Source organism: Chlorocebus sabaeus, chromosome 13, assembly GCF_047675955.1.
Source record: "Chlorocebus sabaeus isolate Y175 chromosome 13, mChlSab1.0.hap1, whole genome shotgun sequence".
Lineage (NCBI taxonomy): Eukaryota > Metazoa > Chordata > Mammalia > Primates > Cercopithecidae > Chlorocebus > Chlorocebus sabaeus.
In genome coordinates this window covers 5,931,809-5,959,152 of record NC_132916.1, presented here as the reverse complement: position 1 = coordinate 5,959,152, position 27,344 = coordinate 5,931,809, and the positions used below count along the sequence as shown (strand labels likewise).

The window sequence follows — 27,344 nt, the reverse complement described above, 5'->3', positions numbered from 1 at the left end:
GATAGAATTTAACATATGATGCAAAGACAAGCAGCCATGAAACATCTTTCTCTCTCATCACTAAGTCACTGCTGCTAAATTTATCGACCTGCTGCTCTAAGTCTGCCATCCCACAAATAAAGTAAAAAGGCACTAGTTAATCCACCCTATATTAGTTTCCTATTTCTGCTGTAGACAGCCTTGTGGCTTATAACAACACAAAGATGTCATTATACAGTTCTGCACATCCAAAGTTCAAATGGGTCTCAGTAGGGCTGCATGCCTTTCTAGTGGCTCTGGGAGCCCATTCATTCTCTTGCCTTTTCCAGCTCTAGAGGTTGTCAGCATTCCTTGGCTCATGGCCCCCTTCCATCCTCAAAGCCACCCACAATGGCTGCTTGAGTCTTTCTCAAGCTGCACCATTCTGAAACTTACTGTTTTGCCTGTCTTTCACTCATAAGGACGTTTGTGACTACATCAGGACTGTCCAGACCATCCAGATGGTCTCCCCATCTCATGATATCTGATTAGCAAATTTAATTCCATATGCATTTTTAATTTCCTTTTGCTATACAGCATAACATTTTCAGAGTCCAGAAATGGCGATGTGGATATTTTTGGGTAGGTGAGGCTATTCTGTCTACTATACCCCCTTTCTGTGCCTGATTAGGTATTATTTCCATGAAACCCTGTCTGGACTTTCGTAATATATAACTTCTCACCTGTGTCACCATTGTGTTGTTAACAACAGGAGAACGAGTTAGTTCTTAGCTTATGCCTAAAAGAAGATAAGAGGGGGTCTCTAATAATAGACTTTGATGCTGTCTTTTTATAAGATAATTGTTTATTCCAAAAGAGAGGGCTGAGTTTGCACATGCTTGTGTATGCTTCCCCGGGACTGCCCCACATCTCCCCACATTCCCTGGGTGAGAGAAGCACTTTGTACTTTTGCTGATACTTCAGGTCTCTTAACCTGGAGTGTCTGCACAAGTTTTTGGTCTTTCTCAGCTCCCATGGAGTCTTCCCATGTGTCCTCATGGGGCTTCAGGGTTGTTAGCTGCTCCTGTCCTCACCTCCCCCATAGCAGCTCTGGTAGGCTCCTTCTCAGTGCGCTATCAGAACAAATGTGTCAGCACTTTGTACCAGATGGTTGCCTTCAACAGTGAACAAAGTTCCTTAATATATCACACAGACTTCAAGAAGTGCTGGGTGCACATCTCAAAGACCGGCTGGCTGCCCTGTGAAATACAGGCAAGGGAGAAACAATTGCTGCCCATGGATGCCTGTGGCAGAGCCAAGGCAGGAGGCTGCAGAGAGCCATGGCCACTGCCACGCCATCCGTTGCTGAATTCAGCCAAGAAAATGGCACATTGTGATGTGAAAGGATCCACCCCATAGCAAAACTGTAGAAGGCTAAACTTCCCTCTGGTTGTCATAATGAAAACTCACAACTAAAGAAGAGATCCATTTTACCTAGCTGTTTAATTGTGTTTGACTTGGGGAAAATCTCTAGAATTTTGTTTTGTTTTGTTTTTTCTGTCACACAGGCTGGAGTGCAGAGGTGCAATTTCAGCTCACCGCAGCCTCTGTATCCTAGGCTCAAGTTATCCTCCCACCTCAGCCTCTGCATCCTAGCCTCAAGTGATCCTCCCATCTCCCATCCAAGGTTCAAGTGATCCTCCCGGCTCCTGAGGAGCTGGGACCACAGATGTATGCCATCACACTCAGCTAATTTTTGTATTTTTGTAGAGACAGGTTTTCGCCATGTTGCCCAGACTGGTCTCAAACTCCTGAGCTCAAGAGATCTTCCCACCTCAGCCTCCAAAAGTGCACTAGACCTCTTTAACTTACATTTATCTAAGATGAAGAGATGGTTACCTTCTAAAGTTTTTGAGAAAAGATTTTGGAAAGTTGTTGGAAGGTGGTAGAACAACCAGCAAACACAAGAAACTGTTGCTCTGTTGTTTCTATCAAACATAAAACTGCCAGGCCTGATTACATTAATCTGAAGCTTGATATGAATTAGCCAGTGGTTCCCAATAAGGTGTTAAATTATTTCAAAATGTATGAGGGGATTTTGAAAAGTTTGTGGAGAATGGAATTAATAAATAAAAGGGAAAAATATAAACTTTATTTCTCAACATAAGCTTCATCAAGTTCAAGACAGTTTTGTAAGCAATAATACCAGTGGAGCCTCCTGGGAATGAGTCATGTCAGCACAGTCTTTTTTACGTTATTAACTGAAGAAAAGTGAGCACACTTTACAGATTTATGTTTTAAGATTCAGAAACAAAAAAGGAGCTGAAAGGAACTAAATTGGGACGGTAATGATTGGAGGAGGAGGCCTAATGATTTCCCATCAAACCTCTCACAAAATTGCCCTCGTTATATGAAAAGGATGAGCAGGAATATTGTCATGGTGGAAAAGGACTCTTAGGTAAAGCTTCCCAGGTGTTTTTCTGCAAAAGCTTTGGCTTTCTCAAGACACTCTCAGAATATGCAAATGGTATTGTTTTTGGCCCTCCAGAAAGTCAACAGCCAAAATAACTTAAGTTTACAAAAAAAAAAAAAAAAAAAAAAAAAAAAAAATTCTGTTGCCATGACCTTTGCTCATGGATTGGTCTGCTTTTGCTTTGATGGGACCACTTCCACCTCTCAGTTGCCATTGCTTTGGTTGTGCTTTGTCTTCAGGATTGTACTGGTGAAGCCGTGCTTCATCTGCTGTTATAATTCTTCGAAGAAATGCTTCCGGATCTTGATCCCACTTGTTGAAAATTTCCACTGAAAGTTCTCTTGTCTGCAGCTGATCTGGGTGAAATGGTTTTGGCACCTATTAATTGGAAAATTGACTTAGCTATAATTTCTCAGTCAGAATTGTGTAAGCTGTACTAGTCGATCTGTCTACGGTGCTGGCTTGTGTTTGTGTTGTGAATCTTTAGTTCTCTTCATTTGGGGCATGGACAAGATGATTTTTTTTTTTTCTCACAAATTGATGAGAATGATCGACCACTATGAGCTTCATTTTCAACATCGTCTTGTCTCTTAAAACAAGTTATCCATTTGTAAACTGCTGATTTCCTTAGGGCATTGCCCTCGTAAACTTTAGGTAAAGCATCGATGATTTTACCATTTTTCCACTTTAGCATCACCATACATTTATGTGTGTTCTTTAATTTTAGCAGAATTCATGTTGCTCTGATACGGTTTTTTTTCAAATTGATGTCTTATCCTTCTTAGTGCCTCAAACTAGATCCTGCTTAGACATGTTATAACAAGTTAGTATGAGTTTATTTGGGTCCAAAACAATCTTAGAATCTCTTCTTAGTTTTTTCATAAAATGCGTTTTTCACAAACTTTTTGAAGACACCTCATGTGAATGATTTTGCATTGTCACAAAGAAAAGCAATGCACTGAATGTAATTGGTTGGGTCCCATTGCTTAGCTATACTGAAATTCACAGGACAGTCCTGTACAATAAAAAGTTTTTTAAGTTTTTTCTACTGGAAAATCAAATGTCCCATTAATATTCCTATTGGTGGATGACTGAGCACAAAACCTAATACTCTTTTGAAACGTAAAGTATTTTTTGCTGAGATTTAATATTTATGGGATTATTCAGAAATACAATTACCATGTAAGTTAAATAAAACATATACTTCAGCTCAGACTTTTATCAAAAGTTGTTTACAATTTCAGAAAATCATAGTATCAATAGCCACACAGCTCATGGTATGTCACCAATCCAACATACTCGTATCAATCTATATTTGTAATTGCAATATACATGACATGTTTTTATATAAGGAAATCCTTATTTATGCCTAACTTCAAAATGTCAAAAACAAAGAAAAATGGATTCTAATAAACTAAAAGCTGTCTTCTCTTGTAAATTTAGGTAGGTGTGAGCATACAACTATGCCATGAATGCAGGTTATATTATCCACGCATTCTTTTACAATTATAAGTTAGTTCTATTACTGATTAAAATATGTTTTTTGAGAAGGAGAAAATTATAACACCCAAAGGAAAAAAATTTGGAATTAGGCAGAAATGAGATTTAAGTTAGATTTCCATATCTAAATCACTATTTTCTATGAGCTGTCATCAACCTCTTGAACCTCTGTTTCTTAAAAATATAACAATTGGCCAGATGCGGTAATCTGTATTACCTGTAATCATGCCTGCAATCCCAGCACTTTGGGAGGCCAAGGCAGGCAGATCATGAGGTCAGGAGATCGAGACCAACCTGGCTAACATGGTGAAACCCCATATCTACTAAAAAAAAAAAAAAAAAAAAAAAAAAAATTAGCCAGGCATGGTGGCGGGTGCCTGTAGTCCCAGCTACTTGGGAGGCTGAGGCAGGAGAATGGCATGAACCCAGGAGGTGGAGCTTGCAGTGAGCCAAGATCATGCCACTGCACTCCAGCCTGGGTGACAGAGCAAGACTCCGTCTCAAAAAAAAAAAAAAAAATATATATATATATATATATATACACACACACACACACACCATATATATATATATATATATATGGTAACAACTGTGGTAATGAGATAGAAATTATGATATACAGAAAATCTTATTTTTAAAGTAGTTGGATTTATCCATATTTTTATTTATGATTTGTATTTATTAAGTCTTATTTAAGAAAATTATTCCAAGTACAAAGGATTAAAGATATTCTTATATATTGTTTTCAAAAGAATATTAACTTTTGCTATTTGCATTAAAACTCATGATCAACATGGAATTCAATTTTTATTGATCACATACTACTTGTACTACCTTTCTTAAAAAAAAAAGTCTTATTTTGAAAGAATTATAGATTTACAGAACAGTTACAAAAAAAACACAGGAAGTTCACTTACTTTCTTCTTCAACCTTCCCCTAATGTTAACATATTATAAATCCATAGTATAATCATAACAACCAGAATATTGATGTCATTATAAAACGATTATCTAAAATCAAGACTATATTCAAATGTCAGTATGGAGTAAATTTTTGCTTATCAGTTGAGATGGGGTCTGTTTCTTGTTTCTTACTTGAATAGTCAATTGCTTTCCCTTTATTCTGTGTTAACTATTGTTCCCGCTGATATGACACAATAGCTCTGATATTTATCAGGTTTTCACATATGCATGAATCTGTTTCTGGAGTATGTTTCTTTTATTTTCCACTGGTGTATTTATTGATCCCTACTTCAGTACTGCCTATAAAATGCAATACAGCTTTACAACGAGTTCAATGTGTAATAGGACAAACTTTGTCTTGTGTGTTCTTCTTTTTCAAGGAGTGTCTTGGTTATTCCTGGTCTTTGATCTTTCCATATAATTTTGAAATATGAGATATATGGAATCTAAAGACCATAATAGGTACTCCATAATTATCTAAATAAAATGTTGAGGATGAAATAAGTACACACACTTCCTGACTTAGGTTGGGGTTACATCCTGATAAATCCATTGTAAGTTGAAAATATTATAAGTTGAAAATGCATCTAATATACCTAACCTACTGACCATAGTAGCTTAGCTTACCCCACTTTAAACAAAATCAGAACATTTACTAGCCTAGAGTTGGGCAAAATCATTTGGCATCACTATCAGTTGTTTACCCTCATGATCATGTGGATGACTGGCAGCTGAGTATTTATTGCATATTCCTAGTCCAGGAAAAGATCAAAATTCAAAATTTGAAGTATGGGGTTTCTATTGAATATATATTGCTTTCACACTGTAATAAAGTCAAAAAATCATAACTCAAACCACCATAAGTTAAGGACAGTCTGTACAAGTGTATATTAATATTTAATTTTTCAGTGATTACAATCATTACAAAATAGTGGATGTATATTAAATATTTCTTATAGTGTATTATATCTTCCACTGTGTATTATGTTTCATTTGACAACAAATTTAGTTATCTAGTTTTATTACATCCTTCTAAAGTTTTTCAAAATCTCTTAAGTTATTCGCTAACCAAATATTTTGTATCTTCAACAACAGCACAGTAAATAACAGAAGTATAAAAATGAAAACAATTCTTAATTTTAGACTAATCAGATATGACCCACTTAATTCTACTTAATATTTTCCTTTATATAACCAGGTTTAATTGTGTGCTGTCCTTTTATTAATGACAAGTCATTTTTCAACACATAATGCTTAAATATTTAAACTTTATGGTCATTTTAACCTTTCTCTCATTTATTTACAATTTAATAATACTGACACTATGCTTTAATAAAACTGAAACTTACCAGTTTCTCAAAAACGTTAGTTAATATCAACATTGAAAAATTTTATACATGTGCCCACATGAAGGTCATTGATGTAAAAAAAACTTTATATAATTGATACATTGAATAAAAATATCAAAATGCAATGATATTTTGGCTTTCTCATTTTTTAACCAAAAGGTATTTTTCAAAATATTTATTTGCATTACAGAATTTTAGGTGAACTTTTTCATCTCATCTCAATATAATAAAGTATAACAATCATAAATGTACAGCTAAATGAATTTTCATAAAGTGAATATATTCTGATGACCATGAAATTTGAAAAATAGAAGATTACCAGCACCCAGAGCTATCCTCAGCATCTTTACTGCCCCTACTACTTTTCCAGAGGAATCACCCTATTAATTCATAAACTATCAATGAGTTTTACCTTTTAAATATGTTTATTAATGACTTGATAATCTTATGTATGTGACTTCTTTTATTCAACTGTATATTTATGAGAATCATTGTTATTTGTTGTTGTCATATAATATATCACTGTGTGAATAGACCATTGATTTTTTTTATTTTCTATTACTTTCTGAGAGAGGGTCTTGCTTTGTTTCCCAGGCTGGTGTGCAGTGGTGCAATCACAGCTCACTACAGCCTCAACCTCCCAGGCTCAAGTGATTCTCTTCCCTTAGCCTCCTGAGTAGCTGAGACCACAGGTGTGCACCACCACGCCCAGCTAATTTTCATTTTTAGCAGAGCCAAGGTCTCGCTATGTTGACCAGACTGGTCTCGAACTCCTGGGCTCAAGCACATCTTCAGCTTCAGCCTCCCAAATTGCTGGGATTACAGGTGTGAGTCACCGTGTCCAGCCCAGGTCATTATTTATCTATTTGACAACTAGATTTTTACAATTTTTAGTTAGTAAGAATAGTTCTGCTACGAACATGCTTCTACATGTCTTTGGTCCATATTACTGAAATTGTATTGGGTAAATTGCAGATTTCTGAGTAATAAGGTATAAATATATACAACTTTAGTTGATACAAAGTGTTAAACTATAAAACATCAGCTCCTATAAGAAGTCTGTGAAATGGTCAGTTACAACATAGCCAAGCCAACCCTTCATATGTTGTCTTTTTCACTTTAGCAATCTTAAATATGGCAGATTTAATCATCTTCAGTTCAAAATACTTTATCAACTCCCTTGTCATTTCTTTATTAATTTATGGGTTATTTACAAACACACTAATTATTTTTCCAACATTCAGAGCCCTACTTGCCTACTTCTTATTGATTTCTAGATTAATTTTACTGTTTTAGACATTGTTCTCTGAATGATTTTCATTCTTAGGTTGAAAGAGTTTTTGTGGTCCAGCATGTGGTCAGTTCTATGCAGCGTTCTCCATATGTCAATCAGATCAAATTTATTGATATTTTTCAGATCTTTCAAATTCATACTGATTTTGTTTAATCTCATCTTTCTGTTGTATAATAATAAAAGTACATTAAAGGATCCCAACGTGGCTATGATATTTTTTCCTTTCTTCTAGTTCTACCGATCTTTATACTATGATGTAAAGGTATAGTGGTAGGTTCATTCAAATTCATAATTGATCTCTTTCTTGGTAAGGTGATACATAACTTTACAAAAGATTATTCTCCATGTTATACTAATTTTACTTCCCTTGAAGTATACTTTGATATTGTTAAGCTATACCAGATTTCTTTGAGGTAGTGTTTGATTTGCTTATTTTTCCTTATTTCCAAGCTTTATGTGACGTTTGTATTTAAGACTAGCTCTTGCAAGTTATATCTATCTGGAGATTTTTAATTTAGTCTGATAACCTTTACATTTTAATTGAAGTATTTAATCTATTTGCATCTACATTTAAATTACTGACATTTCATTTAAGTTTCTGTGTTCCTTATGTTCTATATTCCTTTTATTCTTCCTTGCTTTGTTTTAGATTTTAAAAAATTCACATTTTTGTGGTGGTACAGGCCTGTAGTTCCAGCTACTCGGGAGACTGAGGTGGCAGGATCACTTGAGCCCAGGAGTTTGAGGTAGCAAAGAGCTACTGTCATGCCACTGCACTCCAGCATGGGTGACAGAGTGAGACCATGTCTCTAAAACTAATAATAAAATAAAATAAAAATTTTTAATTACTTTTATTATATCACTCTATCCTTTCATTATTTTATTGGTTACCTTATGAGCATCCATAAGTTAGTAAAATCTAAAATATATATGTGTGTGTGTGTATATATATATACACACATATATATATCAGTGTTTTTTCTACATTCAGGGCTGAAATTTAGTAAATTTTAAATGTTTATGTTCTATGATTTTTGCCATTGAAGATTAAACATTAAACACAAACAAAATTATGATTGTTTTATATAGTCAATATTCATTTAGATTTATTCCATGTGTAACCTTTCCTTAGTTGTTAATTATCCCTGCCTTTCCATGGTACCCTTTTTCCTGAAGAAAAACTTTTAGTATTTCTTTAGGTACACTACTGCGGGCAGCAAATTCTTCTGGTTTTGTTTTTCTAGGGAAGTATAAGTGTCCTCTTTACTTTTGGATTGTTTGTTTTAGGATGCTATGCCATATTTCCTTGTGTAAGTGGATGTATGTGTCACTACAATGGGATGTCCCATGAAAACTTATGGGCTCAGGAACAGGTCTAACATTTTCATCTTAATCTGCAATATGGGAAGAATTGCCAATGGTTGTTAATTTCTAAGTTAATAGGCCAATGTATATTGAGGAAAATTTAATTTTACTTCGAAAGTACCACTACAAAGTTCCTTTTATTATTTAAAACTAGAAGGTTTATCCACTTATAGTTCTTCTAAGTAAAATAACCAAATTTTATTTTCCTTTGTTTAGAGGACAAACCTTCCAATAGAAACATACACATGATGAGTGTTTCAAGGGCCATCTGTTCTCTGTCACAACGGCTCAAGTCTGCTGTTGTCATGTGAAAGCAGCCACAAACAAGACTTGAGCCAAGGGAGAGGCTGTGTTCCAGGGAAATGTTAATACAAAAACAGGTCATGGGTCAGATTTACCCTCTAGACTTGGCTTTCAAGCCCTGGTCTAAGGCCTAGTGTCTAGAAAGGTCAATGAAGACAGATACTGCTTCTTTGCCATGTGCAACTGTTTGCATCTATAGAGATGCAGAAAGATTATCTGGGAAGATGGAAAGTGGGGTCCAGACATCTTGTCTTTGATGTTCAAAACCATTTGTGCATTTTTACTGGAGTGGGAATATGAACAAGTGACAGAGGGTCAACCCTAAAGCTGATAAAGCTGAGAAAAATCTGTGTGACAGACACCAAAACTTCTAAAGACACAACGATTGTACCATGTTGGCTATGTCTTGAGGAAAATGACAGGTAAATACATAGCTTGTGATAGTATGATAGACTATTCATGCAATTACTTTTCTTGTGTGCATGTTTTGTGTGTGTGTGTGTGTGTGTGTGTATGCAGAATATGTTAACCTCATTTCTGATGCCCTTTCTGTATTACTTGTAAAACAGCTACTAGTAACACATTCTATTACTTTCTATTAGTTTTCCTCCAACTGAAATTTCTTCTCCATTCCCTCCATATAGGAAATGATTTCTGTGTTTTTCTTATCTTATGTTCATTTGTTTTTCTTTCAACACTTAAAATACTTATGTTTGTCTTCTGTTATCTGAACTTTCTGATGAGATATCAGAACCATTTGAATTATTGTCCTCATGTGAAGTCCATCTTTTTCTCTAGCTGCTTTCAACATTTTCAATTTAATTTTGTTTTTGAGCAGTTTTATGATGATACATATATATAGAGAGGTAGTGTCTTTGAATTTAACTTATGCAAGGCTTGCTGAGTTTTTCGAATCTCTAAATTTATGTCTTTATAAATTTGTTAATATTTTGGTCATTGGAAATTTTACCCTTATTTATTCTGCCCCATCATCCCCTCTTTCTCATACTATGAATAAACATACTTTAGAACTTTTGATGAATCTCTGGAACCTTATTCATTTATTACTTTTTTTATCCTATCTCTGCTCTTCAGATTGAACAACATCTATTTATTCATCTTCAATTTCTGACAGTCTACTTCACCATCTCTATTCTACTATTGAGCTCAATTTCATTTGGCTTATTTTCTAGCTGTCATTTTTTTCTCCAAAAATTTTCTGTATTTTCATTAATTTCAGATGTCCTTTTCTTTAATCTATGGAGCACAGCTAATATAGGTGCTTGTAGGCTGCCATAACACATTACCACAGATCAGGTATCGTCAGACCAATTATTACCTGCTAAAAACCCCATGGCCAAATACAGTCATACTGTGGGTCAGGGCTTCAACATATGAATTTTGTGTGTGTGATGGGAGCATACTTCAGTCCATAGTAGTACTTTGTAGTCTTGTTCTACTAATTGTAACATCTCAGTCATACCAAGATTGGCATCAGTTAACTGATTTTTTTCCTTCATGAACGGGGTACATTATCTTGGTTCTTTGTAGGTTGAGGTATTTTGGATTGGATCCTGGATGTTGTGAATCTCACCTTGCATAGAAACTGAATTGACTTGTAATTTCCTGGAACATGATATTTACTGTTGGCAACCAATCAATCTAACTAGTATCAAATGTTGTTTTTTCTCACCTTAGGTGGGTGGTATTTGAAATCTCAGTTTTTATTGTTGTTGTCACACTGGATTGGGTATGTCTCACACATGTTTGGTTCAGGGATCAGCTTAAGGCTTGTGAAGATTCATAAGCAGAATTATGAAATCCTATTCCCCAAACCTCACAATTCTTGATCTTCCCTCTTAAACTTGACTTCTGGTACTTCTTTCCCTGGTTCTCTAATCTGAAACACAATGGGATCTTTGCACCACCACGTCACTTGGCAGAGGTCTGTCTTTGGGCAAAGCCATGGGAAGTGAAAAAATGAGAAAAATATCTCTGTTTGTGTCATTTGTCCCAAATGATGACTCTTTTACAGAATCTGCGTGCTTGTGTTTATTTTTCAGAGTCCTTAATCTGTCCAGAGATTATAGAGGTCATCAGGGAAGGGATAGGTAATAGGGACTTGTGCTGTTGGCAGTCACTGATTTCTTTTTTTTTTTTTTTTTTTGGAAAGCTATTTTCACTGGCAATCAAACTCCAGTTTGATAATTATTTTATTTTAGAGTTTTAGATATGGCATTTTACCATCTTGTGCTTTTCACTCTTTCTGTTACAAAGACAGCTGTCAGTCTTATTTTTGCTCCTTGAAGGAAGACGCATATTTTTTCCCTCTGGCTGCTTTCAAGATTTTTCTCTTTATTTTGGTTAATACGTGTAGATGTATATTTATTTTCTTCTTTGGAATTTGTAATAGTCCTTGAATCTATGTCTTAATATTTTTGTCAGTTTTGGAACATCGTCTCCCATTATCTCTCCACATGTTTCTCATTATCTATTTTCTACACAATTTCTAGGACTGCAGTTACAAATACTTCATAGTTTTCTCCGTGTCAAATACGACTCTTGCATGCTTTACATTTTCCATTTGTTTTTCTCTTTATGCTTTTGACAGTATGTTTTCTACTGACCCCTAATCCTTACTTCAACTGTGAATAAACTTTGAATTCACAAACTGTGAATAAATCCTTACTTCAACTTTGCTGTTAAAACAATTATTGATTGAATTCTTAATTTTGGCTTTAGAAGTTTCATCTGAAGGCTTGATATAGACTACAGGCAAAATTATCCCTATTTTCATGTCTTTTTATTGAATATGTTAATCAGAGTTATTTAAAGCCCATGTCTGATAAACTCAATATTTCTATCACTGGTTTCTCTCTTATTTTCTCCGAGTTCTGTCTCTTGCCATGCTTGTAATTGTATTTTATTGAATGTTGGGCTTCATGCATCTTAAAAATGGAGAGTTTCTGGATGGTGCTTTTATTTTTTGGTAAGAGACTTAGCTGAGCTTATTGCCAGTATTAAATGAGGGAAAAAATCACCCTAACGCCATCAGGACTTGTCCTGATTCTCAGTGGGAGTCTGTGTGAGTGCTGGTCCATTTCTGCTTCCCACTTCCTCCCGGAGTCCCAGGCTCCAGGGTTGCCAACTGACAGGATACATGCTTCCCAGGGTCATTCCACATGACAATCCCTGAACTAAAATTTGTATCTCTCCAGTGCCATGAGAATGTTGGTAATTTTATTGAGTATCTCACTCTCTTTGCTCCATGTTGGCAAAGCTGAAATGAAGTTCGTAAGTCAATGCCAAAAGTGATCGGTCCACTGTCCCATGTCTCTGTGTTTCCTTCAATGCCAGCAGACTTGGGCTTTCTTCTGGGCTAATTTTGTTTCTCTGTTTAGGCAACTGTAAATTGGCAAATATGGTGAAAGGAGAAGGTACATAAAATATGAACTCTCTTCAATGAGTTTTATGAGGGTACATGAAATATTGAGCTCTCCTCAAAGAGTTTTCTTTCTCTCCAGGATTTTGGTACCTCGAGTCCAGGGTGCTTTTGCATCTTTTGGATGCCTTTATGCAGATGAGATGATTTCCTGTGCCTGTATTGTATGCCGCTTTTCTCCAGCCTCCCATTATCCAGAGGATTTGCTGCAAACTAGACCTTCATAGCAGAAATGAAACAGTGTGCTTGCATTACATATTTATATTGGCAAACTATGCGTCACCTTTAGATCCATAACTTTTTAATTTACAAGGCACAAAGAAACTCAGAGGGATCATAAATTTATCAATTTGGTTTCATAGGTAAAATAGAGAAGGCTGGCTTAGTCAACACTACATTTTCAGCACTTACTGAAGGTGTGTTTATGAGATGTCCAAACAAATTTTCATATGGTGCCTTTGGAGTTACTAATGTTCACTAGCTTCCTTTTATCTTCCTTCTTGTTGTTATCAGTGATGCTATAACCTCCCCAGTGGTAGGTATCATAAATCTCTAGGATGTGGCAATTACATATAGAATGGAGGGGACAATTCTCCAGTTCAAAAGAGAAATAGTGAACATGTGTTCCACCAGCATTGTCTGAAGAGGCATTACAAGGGAAGCGATGTTCTGGGTCAGAGGAAGGCAAGCACACATCCCTATCTCCAGAAGCATGAAAGCATTGACTCACAATTAGCAAATTGCCACTTCACATGATAAATGCCACAGTAAAGGAGTGACTAGCACACCATGGGAGGGAGTGATCCCCACAGAGGAGAAACTGACCAAGAGCCCTTGAAAATGCCCAAAGACTTCTCATGGAAGACCCCACGTGAGCAGAGGCTTAAATGGCACTTAGAGGTTTTTATCTGTTGGACAATTAAGATAAAATGTTTTCAAGATAGAGGAAAGAGAATGTGCATCATAACAGGTAAGTAAATATGGGCAACAACAAGAGATTTGATATGGCCAAAGCATAGGGTACTTAAATAAAAATGGGGTAGGATATAAAGTGTAAAAGATAGGCTCACAGTGTGTCTGTCATGATGGGTCATTTGGGCTTTACATAGCAAGCAATGGGGAAAAGATAAATGACTTAACCGGCAGTGTTACACGATAGGTGGCAGCTCACACTCACCTGCACCCACAAGTGACAGATTAAGAGTCATTTTGAGATGCTGTGAGGTTGCCTCAGCAGCCTACCCTCTTGATGCTAAAGAGTTTGAATTGATCAGAAAAGAGTGTTTTATGTTATACCAGAAACATGGTATAAAAACGTGAATGAGAATAATTTATCTTCTCTGGCTAGGAAAAGATAGGAGATAGTCAATAGTGCCATAAGATTCAGATGACATATGACTAAAACCAATTTGCTAAAATAGCATTTACAAGTCATATTAAAAGAGAGGCGCTTTATGAACAAAGTCTGTTCATGATCCCATACCCAGCACACAACCAAAGAGTAAACAAACAGGCCCAGCATGTGACTTTAAATTCAAATGACTCAGCTGGGCACAGTGGTTCATGCCTGTAATCCCAGCACACTGAGAGGCCGAGGCGGGCAGATCATGAGGTCAAGAGACGGAGACCATTCTGGCCGACATGATGAAACCTGTCTCTATTAAAAATACAGAAAATTAGCTGGGCATGGTGGTGTGTGCCTGTAGTCCCAGCTACTCAGGAGGCTGAGGCAAGAGAATCACTTGAACCTAGAAGGCGGAGGTTGCAGTGAGCTGAGATCATGCCACCGCACTCCAGCCTGGTGACAGAGCAAGACTGTCTATTAAAAGAAAAAAAAAAGTCAAATGATTCAAAACATGTTGGAAAAGTGGAAAATACACATAGAAGAATATAATCTCATAGTAAAAAACTGATACAAATAGAAAATTTGAAAACCAATATTAATTAAAAATTGCAGAACTGCACAGAAAACTTGATTGGAGCTGGACAAATGCCAAACATAACGAAGACTCATTATATATACTGGAATATTTTCAGAAACACAAATTATATTTTTGTACCTGAGAGTTTGCTTTATTTGGGAATTTGGTAAATTGATTTCTATGGAGGAAAAAATTCTTTTAAAAGATTTTAAAATTTGTATTATTCATCAAAACAAATCTTCACTTAACCCTAGATCTGGGTTAGGAACAATACCAAATCTTTACCCTTTGATGACAGGCAGCTGCTATCCCCATATCAGCCCACCTTGTTGGTTGTTATGCTAACTGAATCTAGTGAATGCCAACGCATTTAATGCAAATACTCATGTTGTTTTTGTTTTGATTCCATTTACTATGAAAAAAAACAAGTATAGCTTTTTCAATTTTCACCCATTTACAATCCATGTAAGAAGAAATTGTATGATAAGGAATACATTATTGTTTCTTCATGTTGGACCTATCTCTATATAGTAATGATATCCAGGGTCAAAAATACAATGACATTTAGAAACTACCTCTTCCTGTTCAGTCAATTCAATTGGCAAACATTCATTTTCATCACTGTATGTTCTAGCTACTGGATTTAAAAAATACACACAATTTTTTCTTGCATAAGAGGAATGTTCATTAATCTCAATTTTATTTACATAAATAAGTCAGCAATGGAATCTGATTACCCTAGTGAAAAAAGAATCCACAATTTTAATGTATTATAGCTATCAAAGGATTTCTGCAGCATCGTACCATACAACAGAATATTCAACAGGGTTTCCCAAGATTTTTGTTTTACTTCCTTCCACAACTTTTCTTTCTTTGGATGAGATAAAAATCAAATAATATTTTTTGGTCAAAATTTTTTTATACTATAGAAAACTGTATGATATAACATAGCAAACGTTCTCTAATATAGAAAACTGTCTTGGTCTCATTGTAAAAGAGTCATAGAATTAATCACCTGGGTATGTGTCACCTGTGACCTAAATCAACTGCAACTTACAGTGACAATCCAGAAAATGCTTAGAGTTCTTAGCTGCTACGCTAGACAGGGCCAAAGTGTGTGCTATGGGCTGAATGTTTGTGTCCTCCCTAAAGTCAGCTGTTGACGCTTAATTCACAGTACTTGGAGGTGGGGCCCTTGGGAGATGAATAAATCACGAAGGTGGAGCCCTCATGAATGAGATTAGTGCCTCTTTAAAAGAGACCCCAAAGAGTTCTCTTGCCCCTTTTAACACTGTGAGTTTACAGTGAAGAGCCATCATCTAGGAAGCAGGAAGAAACCCTCACCAGATGCGGAATTTGCCAGCGTCTTACTCTTGGACTTCCCTGCCTCTGGACCTATGAGAAATGCATTTCCACTGTTTATAAGGCGCCTGGTCTATGGTACTTTCTAATAGCAACTCAAACTAGCAGTGTTCATTGTTTGAACAAAGAAAGGTGAGAGACATGATTTAATATCCATGCTTGCTGTAAAATGTGCACAATTTTGAGGGTCAGAAAAAATTGACAAAAAATCTTTTCCTGCACAATCTAGAACTGGCATTCCAATCGTAATATTTGTCTGAACCTGTTTATCCACAGCTTACTGGACATACAGAATAATTTACAAAACAGGAAGACAAAACATCTTCTCCAATTATTATACCGAGTTTCACAGCATGTGATTTGCTCATTCAGATGAATTCAGCACCAGTCAAAATTATTTCCTACACACTGGGCAGATGATCACTTTAATAGAGTAGTTTGCTTCTTTTAGTAACATCTTCTGCCTTAGCTTCACCAGATATACATAAGAAGTAATACCACTCATTAAGAATGAAGAATTCCAGAGAAATCACTGTCCTAAGATTGTTTTTATTGCTATTGAATACTACACTGTTTGGTTATGCTGCCTTCAACGGCAACGACTAGGATACATTGGCATAAAGAGACTAGTTATCAAGTAGCTCTCTGACGACAAGGCTTTAAATCCTGTTACTCTTAACTAAGCATCCTAAGCATCCATTTTAAGCCAATGAGATAGAAAAGATAAACAGAACAACTACTCATAGCTTAGCACTCATAGCTAGAAAATGGGCATTTGGATTTCCTGTTATAACAAAAATAAATGTGCAAACTAATGACAGTTTAGAAGTGACTTAGATATATGTATCATAAGTATAAAATATATACCAAGGCTTAGGTATTATCATATCTATCAGAAACTATAAATCAAGTAGACTGTATGAGAGATATGTATTTGCTGCAATGGTGCCACCATTGAACAATGGAATTTAAAATTTTCTTCATAGGGCAGTTTAGCAGACACAATAGAAACCCATCTTATTACCACATGATTTTACTATGTTCTGGGCACTAACTGTGCTATCAGATTTTATTCTCTCCCATTCTGAAGACTTAAATGTGAATAAGTCACAATTGCTTTCAAGAATCATAAATATCACCTGATGTGGGTTGAATTCTGTCTCTCAAAAATATTTGTTGAAGTTCTAACCCCTGGTACCTGTATATGTTCCCTGATTTGGAAACAGGGTCTTTGCAGATATGATCAAGTTAAGAAGAGGTTGCTAGGGTAGGCCCTCATAGGAGGCCAAGGTTGGCAGATCACGAGGTCAAGAGATCGAGACCATCCTGGCCAACATGGTGAAACCCCATCTGTACTAAAAATACAATTAGCTGGGCGTAGTGGTGCGTGCCTATAGTCCCAGCTACTCAGGAGGCTGAGGCAGGAGACTCACTGGAACCCAGGAGGCAGACGTACAGTGAGCTTAGATCGTGTCATTGTACTCCAGCCTAGTGACAGAGCAAGACTCCAAAAAAAAAAAAAAGCAGGAGACAGAGACCTGAAGAGAAGTGACAGTCAGTCATGTGACAACAGAGGTGCAAAGGTGGAGATGAGGGTGATGCCTCTGTAACCAAGGCACTGGGGCTACCAGAAGCAGGCAAAGGAAAGGAAAAAAATCTTCTACTAGAGGTTTTAGAGGGATTGTGTCCCTACCAAAAGCTTATTTTTTGTATTCTTAACCTCTAGAATGATGAGAAACTAAATTAATATTGTTTTAAGGACCCAGTTTATGGCAGTTTGTTAAGGCAGCTTCATGAAACTGATACACCATCAAAGAAGTAACAACCAAATATAGGCCAGAGGTTTCAAAAATGTTAGGAGAGTAAACAATAGCACAATAACCCGAATAAAGATATCCAACCCACCATCCCTCTGACTGATCCCCACCCACCCATTCCTGCTGTTCCTCAGAAATCAACTTAACAATCCACAAACATAATATGAAATTAAGAGAGAAAAATCACTTCAGCAAACTTGGAAAACACAGTCTCCATACAATACTCTTTGAGCATGGTTTTTACGAAAGAACACTGAAGAACTGAATACCAACTTGAATTTTTCCTGAATAAATGATGTAGCATTGACAAAAAAGAGAATGTATTCTCCTCCAGAGAAACAGACAAATAGAATAGAACTAGAGATAGACATTGACATCCACATAGACCTAGACATAGACATCAAAATCAACATAAACCTTGACATAGACATAGACACATAGACATAGACAGACATAGACATAGAACAAGACAGAAATAGATGGGATTGGCCTACACAATTAGGGAGGCTGAAGAGTCTCGCCATGCTGTCTGCAAGCTGAGAAACAAGGAGCGCTGGTGGTATAATTTGCTTCAAGCCTTAAGGCCTGAGAACCAGGGTGGGGTGGAGAAGAGGGCTTCTGGGCTAAGTTTCATAATCTGATGGCCTAAGACCAGGAGCTTCAATGTCCCAGGCAGGAGAATATTGATGTTCCAGCTCAAGGAGAGGGAGAGTAAATTCACTCATCCTCCCTTTGCCATTTTGTTCTATTTGGGCCCTTGATGGGTGGGATGATACCTGCCCACATGGATGAGGGCAGATCTTCTTTACTCAGTGTACTGATTTAAATGTTAATCTCTTCCAAAAACACCCTCACAGACACATCCAGAAATAATGTTTTGTCAGTCATCTGGGCATGTCTTAGCCCAGACAAGTTGACACAAAACTAACCATCAAAAATATCATTACAGAATGTTTAAAAATGATTTGGGTGTTGTTTAGAAAATGAATAGTAGGGGACATGGATGAAAGCTGGAGATCAGTCGGGATAATTCTAGTCTATTGAGACAGCATGGTCACTTTATCTTGGGTACTGGCAATAAAGCATAAGTGAAATGGATATTTTTTGGAAATATCCTTGGAGTTGCATTAATAGAACTTTGAAGGCTGAAGAAGAGATAGCTGTCAGAGGTAATTTCCAGGTTTGGCTTAAACAACTGAGTCCATGTAGGCATTATTTCTTGATGGAGGTGCCAGTTTTCTAGGGGATAAACAAATGGCATGAACACAGTTCAAGTAAAGAAAGTTGGTTCTTGGCATAGTGGCTTCACCAGATAAACAATACCCTTTGTGGAAATAAAATCCAAATGTTGACATTTCCCTGAAATCTAACTCTCTCAACTTTTATCATTTATCTCTTCCCCCAGCATAAGATCCAAGAAAAAAAATCTGATAGCATTCAAATGAACTGTGAGGGAACACCCTCATTTTCAATTTTAGAAATCACTAGCATCAATTATTGGCCTCTCTTTGCTCAATGATTAGCATGAAAAACCAGCATGAGTCCTGTGAAATTACTTTATAATATAAAGATGGAATCAACCAGCATCAAGGAAATAGAGTAAATTAGATTTCTATGTTTTTAAAAATAAAAATAGTTTAGACAGCATGTTTTGAATTTCTCTAAAAATTAAATAAAACAAGAACACCATGAAACAAAATATACACGTTAGTAAATTTTAAAATAACAATTTTAAAGGAAAACAGAGATTGCCCAAATTAAATAAAATAAGTGAAATTAATCATGTCATAAGATAATTCAGAGGACATTAAAAATAAAGAGGGAATTTATTAATGCAGAAAAATAAATCAGAGATGAAGCAATCATGTATGGCTACAATTCCAAGGAGAAGAAATATAAATAAAGAAGATGATAGATATAAAAAAACAAATAATAGAATATGTTTATATATGTATAATGCCTCCAGAAAAATTTCAGACTAATAAAGAACAGCATATGCAATAGACATAATGAAATACGATAAAAGAAAATGTATCTGGAAAGACCTTGTCAGGCTAAAGCAAGCCATACATTTACTTTCAGAAAGGGTTTTTATACCTAGCCAAAAATGGATAAAATCACTGAAATCTGACAATTAAAAATAATTTGTACAAAAAAAAAAAAAAAGCTTTTTAGAAAACATTTTTAAGAAAATATTCTCAAAGAAAAAAACCAGCAGGCCGTCCTACTACTTCTCTTCAGTAAATAGAAATGCCAAAAGGTAATGAAACAGATACCCCCAGGATTCAGGAAGAGAAAGCTTCACTAGGTTCAAGGGTACCTCTAGTGCAGAGTGCAGGCTTGGCCATGGGCACAGGAAGGGTTTCAGCCCCTATGATCCCCTCAGCAAGTACCACTGTGCCAGGAACAGGTGCTATTTATTCCAGCTTCAACTATATTTATCAGAAAACAAGAAAGACTGAAAACACATTACTAAATGCTTCTCTCTAACAGTTTAAGAAGAACTGAATATACTCAGTAAACAAGAAAAAAGAAAATAATGAATTAAGAATAAAAATACAGAGAATAAAAACACTGGAGTAGGCCATCTAAACCAAAAGCTAATTATTTGGAGAGATCAATAAGATAAAATTCTGAGACAAACAATCAAGGAAAGAAAAAGAATGATGAAAACTGACAAACTGTAGAACCAAATAAGATGGGTTGTGTAATAATTTTATACTGCAGAAGTAAAGATGAAATTATTAGCAAAAACACACAAGTGGATATGAACCAGAATGCCGGCTATAAACCTCACCTTACAACATGGAATAGAGAAGGAGATGTGTGGGTGGGTGGACGGGATGCAGAACTCTGTTTGCACCAGCTCTCAATCCTAGCAGGCTTCAAGCTCTGTGCTTTCTCGGGCTATTTCCTGGCTAGTGTCTACCTCACATTGAGCAGGACAGGGATTCCCCTGGATAAGGTGGAGGAAGGAAAAGAGCTCCACGTGGCAATTCCTCGGCCCCTTCCTGGCTAAGACAGGTGCCCGTCTTTGTTTTTGGTTGCTAACCTCACAGAGAGCACTGATCCCTCCAACCTTCGCACACCTACCCACCTTATGGCACCTGGCTCCACTGAGCTCTCTCTTGACTTTTTAAAAATGTTTTGTTTTGAAATAATTATAAACGTAATAGAAGTTCCATAAATAGTACAGGGTCCCACCCATCTTCCTTCAATGGTGACATCTTATAACTTAATAGTACAATAATCAAAACCAAGAAGTTAATTTTGATTCATTATTCCTAACTAGGCTATAGATCATATTCAATTTCCACTATTTTCTAACATGCATCTGTGAGTTTCAGGGACATTCTGTGTAATTTTATCACATGCAGACATTTGCGTCCATCCCCACACGCGCTCTTGGTTGTTGTATGAGTTTCTCTAGTCATTCAAGCTCTCTCTTGCTTTTTTATCAGTGAAAGTTTCAGGCCGGGCGCGGTGGCTCAAGCCTGTAATCCCAGCACTTTGGGAGGCCGAGACGGGCGGATCACGAGGTCAGGAGATCGAGACCATCCTGGCTAACAGGGTGAAACCCCGTCTCTACTAAAAAGTACAAAAAACTAGCCGGGCGAGGTGGCGGGCCCCTGTAGTCCCAGCTACTCCGGAGGCTGAGGCAGGAGAATGGCGTGAACCCGGGAGGCAGAGCTTGCGGTGAGCAGACATCCGGCCACTGCACTCCAGCCTGGGCGACAGAGCAAGACTCCGTCTCAAAAAAAAAAAAAAAAAAAAAAATGAAAGTTTCATTTTGGGGAGAATCTCAAAAGCCGATGTAACGCTAATGTCTTAGTAGAATCTAGAAGACATTAAAATTCACTATTGTATTGAAAGTCCAGCAAATTACATAAGAAAAGAAATAAAATTAAGTACAAAGATTTAAACACAAGAGAAAAATGGCACACAACTCCAGACAATTTTCTAGGTAGTTTCACAGACAGCCTAGAAAATTCAGAAGAATCCACTGAAAAACCAGAGTTTAAATAAAACAGCATATGGAAAATGAAAATACACTCATGTATCACTTAACGACACAGGTATCATTTGAGAATCCTTGTGTGAATGTCATAGAGTGTATTTACACAACCCTACATGGTTTAATCTATGATACACTTAGGCTAAGTGTTAGAGTTTGTTTCTCTTGGGTTGTAAACCTGAACGGCATGTTACTTTTCTGAATACCATAGGAAATTGTAACACAACAGTATTCGTGTATTTAAACGTACCTAAATATCAAAAAGGTACAGTAAAATTATGGCACAAAAGATTACAAATGGTATACCTGTATGGGGCGCAGGAATAAAGCTTGCAGGACTGGAAGGTTCTCTGGGTGAGTCATTGAGTGAGTGATGGGTGTATGTGAAGGCCTTGTACATTACCATACACTACCGTAGACTTTATAAACACTGTACACTTAGGATACACTGAATTAAAAAGAAATTATTTCTACAATAATAAATTAACCTTAGCTTAGTGTAATTGTTTTACTTTGCAGAAGACTTTCTAATTGTCTAACTTTTTAACTTTTATGATCACACTTAGTTTAAAACATAAACACATTGCAAAGCTGTACAAATATACTTTCTTTCTTTAAATCATTATTGGAAAAACTTCTTTTTGAATTTCTTCTTATTATACTTTATGTTCTAGGGTACATGTACACCAGGGAAAACTCTTTAATATATTTTTTCACTTTTAGTTTTTTTTGTTGTTTTTTCTTTTTTTTGAGACAGAGTCTCACTCTATCGCCTAGGCTGGAGTGCAGTGGCCGGATCTCAGCTCACTGCAAGCTCTGCCTCCCGGGTTTACGCCATTCTCCTGCCTCAGCCTCCCGAGTAGCTGGGACTACAGGCACCCGCCACCTCGCCTGGCTAGTTTTATGTATGTTTTAGTAGAGGCGGGGTTTCACTGTGTTAGCCAGGATGGTCTCGATCTCCTGACCTCGTGATCCACCCGTCTCGGCCTCCCAAAGTGCTGGGATTACAGGCTTGAGCCACCACGCCCGGCCCGCTTTTAATTTTTTTAAATAAAATCTAAGACACAAATGCACATGTTAGCTTACACCTACACAGGGTGAGGATCATCAATATCACTGTCTTCCACCTCCACATCTTGTCCCACTAGAATGTCTTCAGGGGCAATGACAGGCATAGAGCTGTCATCTACTATGATCACAGTGCCTTCTAGGTACCTCTGGAAGGACCTGCCTGAGGCTGCCTAACAGTTAACATTGTTTCAGTAAGAAGCAGGAGTACATTCTAAGTTAATGATGAAAATGTAGTGTGGTAAATAAATAAACCAGTAGCAGTCACCTATTATCATGCACTGTACGCAATTGTATGTGCTATATTCCTATCCAACTGGCAGCACTGTAAGTTTGTTTACACCAATGTCACTGCAAGCCCTTGATGTGTTGCACTATGATGTTACCACGGCCATGACATCACAAGGTAATAGGAATTTTTCAGCTAGATTATAATCTACTGGAACCACCATCACATATGCAGCCCATTGTCAACCTGAAATATCATTAGGTGGTGCATAGCTGAATAAATATCTAATACATCAGCAAAAACAAGTTAGAAAATACTGACATAAAATATTAAAGTAACAAAATAATATACCTAGGAAAGCTATAAAATCTCTAAAACTCTAGAAAGGATTTATGAAAAAAATTAAAAATTCTACTAAGGAAATAAAGGTTACCCAAATTACTAGAGATATTATGTCCATGGATTGAATATTCAATATGACATATATACCATATCTCCAAAATTAACCCATAAGTACAGCATAGTCATAGACAAATCTTTAAAATGACTTTTTATAGACCCTGGCAAAACAGTCATAAAATTTATATAATGCAATATATGCACAAAAAGAGCCAAGACTATTATGGAAAATAAAAAAGGAAGAGCTTTCCTTCAAAATATCGAAACTTACTTTATATTTCAAGTTACTACAAGAGTGTAGGATTTGTATTAAATGAATAGATGAATGGACTAGAACTAATGATATAAAAACAAATATATACATATGTATTATACACACACACATATATATCTTATGTATCTATATGTATATTCATGAAGTTGGAAAGGGAGGAAAGGGCTTATAAAGAAGTCTCCAGAACAAAACCTCACAAAGACTGATAAATGTTCTTTATCAAAATTAGGTACTTTTAAATGTACTTAAACGCAAAGTTAGAAGATAAAGAAAAGACATTTAGAAATTATGTTCTACATAAGTAACAAGGAAATAATATTAGTAAAAATTAATAAAAAACTACAAATTAATTTTTAAAGGACCACTCAAAAAATAAACACAGGAAAGTAACAGTAATAAAAATTAAATATTTGATAATAAATGAAAAGCTCTTGACCATCACTAGTATTACAGAATACGAAAACTAAACTACAGTTAAAGTTTTCACCCATTCAGTTGTCAGTTTATAGTTTTATAATATCTTAGTTGGCAAGCCTGTGGAAATGTATATCCTTACACACTCATGGCTGACTCTCACTTCATATAGTTCTTGAAAATAAATAAACCCTGCCCACCTAGAATTCTATATTCAATTTCTTCATTAAGTAGGGCAAGGATACTTGCATGTGTCACCAAAAAAAAAAAAAAAAAAAAGACAAGAGCAGAATAATATTAGAGTGTTAACACAGATTACATATTGGTATTTATTTAAATTACCTAAATACAAATTGAAACTATCCAACTGAAATTAAAGTTAATATTTTGTTAAAAAAACAGAAACTGTTTTCTAAAGAAATCCTTTAAAAGAACACCTGTGTCAATTCAATTGTGTTCGCAGCCGCCGCCGCGCCGCGGTCGCTCTCTAACGCCAGCGCCGCCTCCCGCTCGCCGAGCTCCAGCCGAAGGAGAAGGGGGGTAAGTAAGGAGGTACCATGGCTCGTACAAAGCCGACTGCCCGCAAATCGACCGGTGGTAAAGCACCCAGGAAGCAACGGGCTACAAAAGCCGCTCGCAAGAGTGCGCCCTCTACTGGAGGGGTGAAGAAACCTCATCGTTACAGGCCTGGTACTGTGGCGCTCCGTGAAATTAGACGATATCAGAAGTCCACTGAACTTCTGATTCGCAAACTTCCCTTCCAGCGACTGGTGCGAGAAATTGCTCAGGATTTTAAAACAGATCTGCGCTTCCAGAGCGCAGCTATTGGTGCTTTGCAGGAGGCAAGTGAGGCCTATCTGGTTGGCCTTTTTGAAGACACCAACCTGTGTGCTATCCATGCCAAACGTGTAACAATTATGCCAAAAGACATCCAGCTAGCACGCCGCACACGTGGAGAACGTGCTTAAGAATCCACTATGATGGGAAACATTTCATTCTTAAAAAAAAAAAAAAAATTCTCTTCTTCCTGTTATTGATAGTTCTGAACGTTAGATATTTTTTTTCCATGGGGTCAAAAGGTACCTAAGTATATGATTGCGAGTGGAAAAATAGGGGACAGAAATCAGGTATTGGCAGTTTTTCCATTTTCATTTATGTGTGAATTTTTAATATAAATGCAGAGGCGTAAAGCATTAATGCAAGTTAAAATGTTTCAGTGAACAAGTTTCAGCGGTTCAACTTTATAATAATTATAAATAAACCTGTTAAATTTTTCTGGACAATGCCAGCATTTGGATTTTTTTAAAACAAGTAAATTTCTTATTGACGGCAACTAAATGGTGTTTGTAGCATTTTTATCATACAGTAGATTCCATCCATTCACTGTACTTTTCTAACTGAGTTGTCCTACATGCAAGTACATGTTTTTAATGTTGTCTGTCTTCTGTGCTGTTCCTGTAAGTTTGCTATTAAAATACATTAAACTATAAAAAAAACACCTGTGTCAATAAGTCTAAAACATATAAGTACTTACAACTCAATGTACTTACATTTTTTATGTTAATTCCTGTATTATACCTGAGAAGTAAAAATTAATAATTTGTCTCATAACTGCATCACTTTAGGCTGCAACGTCTACAACTGATGCCTGATTATATTTTTTAGTAATTCCTTGGGAAAGCAAAACAAAAAGTCAGTACAAATACTTTTCGAAATGATTACTTTCGTCGTCGAATAGAAAGTAAGTAAAATGAAAGAGATTGCAGTTTGGGGGAAGAGAAGAGGCTGGAATGGAAGCTTGATTAGTTAAAGTATTTTGAAGAAATTTAAAATCCACCTGGCACTCAGATATAAAAAGCAATGAAGATTGAGCTGCTGCACTGACATTTCTTTCTGGCTTGCAGAGGATTGTAATGACTCATACTTCATTGCTATGCCAGCCTATCTTTCTGGCACAAGCCTTCATGAAGGTTACAACAAATGTAAAAGCTAACTGCAAAGCGCATGTCAGTGTAGCACTGGCAAGTTTTAGTGACCTGTCACGGTGACATAAACCCCACTATGCCCACCTGAAAGCTCCACAGGTAAAGCTGCCTAATGATAGGGACTTCAGGACAAATGTATACCGAAATGAAATTGGAAGTCACTCTAATGTTACCTGGAAGCATGGAGGCTACCCTCACAGGCGTTAATGTGACACAAAGGATGCCTTAGTAACCAGGCACAGTGAAATATCATTGGCAAAGTAAACGATTTTAATAGAGCATATAAAAATGTATGTGGAGACAGATAGGGACTGTCCCTTCTATGCAATTTTCTAGTAATGGTAGTTGTGTGTGTGTTAAATGAAAGTGTGGGTGAGTTCAAGTCAGCCTTTCTAGAAGAGCAGCAATATCAAATAAAAAACAATCATCAAATACTAGTATGTGTTTTAAAATGAATTTTTCACGTACAGATGTTGGCAAGTTGAGAGTCAAGATTTATTCTAAGGACTGGAGCAAACTGAAAGTTGCTAGAAATGTATTCCTAATTCTGCTATATTATGATACTATACTGTTCTCTGTGAGAGAACACACATGTATGCTGCGTGTGTGTGTGCACTTACACATGCATGTGTGTGCAGTCTGTGCATATGCATGTGTGTGTGTGAGCACATACTTGTCCGTCAAAAAGAGAAAGGAACAACGGATGAATAAAGAAAACCAGGAATATTATTGTCTCACATTTTTCATATTGCTCATCAGTGGTGGCTCCTAAGTTTCTACCAAGGAAACCTGAAAGAGAAAATATTGGTGGGACTCTCGGTGACCCAGCATATCATGTGTTTCTTAGATGGAGTGTCTGTAGGATAGTTTGAAGAGCTAATTGAGATTTCATGGTGGCTGCAGCCTTCCAATGCCCTCCTTTGCACCAACATTGCTGCTGATGTCTGGCATTCTTAGTACTTCATGCTAATGTGACATAAATGACCATGAAGCTTGATAACCAGGATATGAATAAAGTCTCTCACAGAATGATGATAGATGTTAAATGAGACTATAGTGGTGACAAGTGTCAAAGAGTACCTGGTAAGAAGTAAGCACTCAATACATGCCCCCTGTTATTCCAATTGCATAGTAAAAGTGCCCCTCAATATCCCCAGAAGATTGGTTCCAGGACTCCTCTCAGACACACAAAAAATCCATGGATGTTCATAAC

The 27,344-nt window shown here is 36.5% G+C and overlaps 1 protein-coding gene across 1 annotated transcript; it reads left to right on the top strand.

The window, feature by feature from the left end:
- The first annotated feature begins 24,606 nt into the window (after positions 1-24,606).
- Positions 24,607-25,642, top strand: LOC119625238 (histone H3.3A-like). Its single transcript, XM_038001191.2, has one exon. It carries the CDS (start codon positions 24,704-24,706, stop codon positions 25,112-25,114), a length of 411 nt encoding a protein of 136 aa, XP_037857119.2. The 5' UTR covers positions 24,607-24,703; the 3' UTR covers positions 25,115-25,642.
- The last annotated feature ends 1,702 nt before the right edge of the window (positions 25,643-27,344 follow it).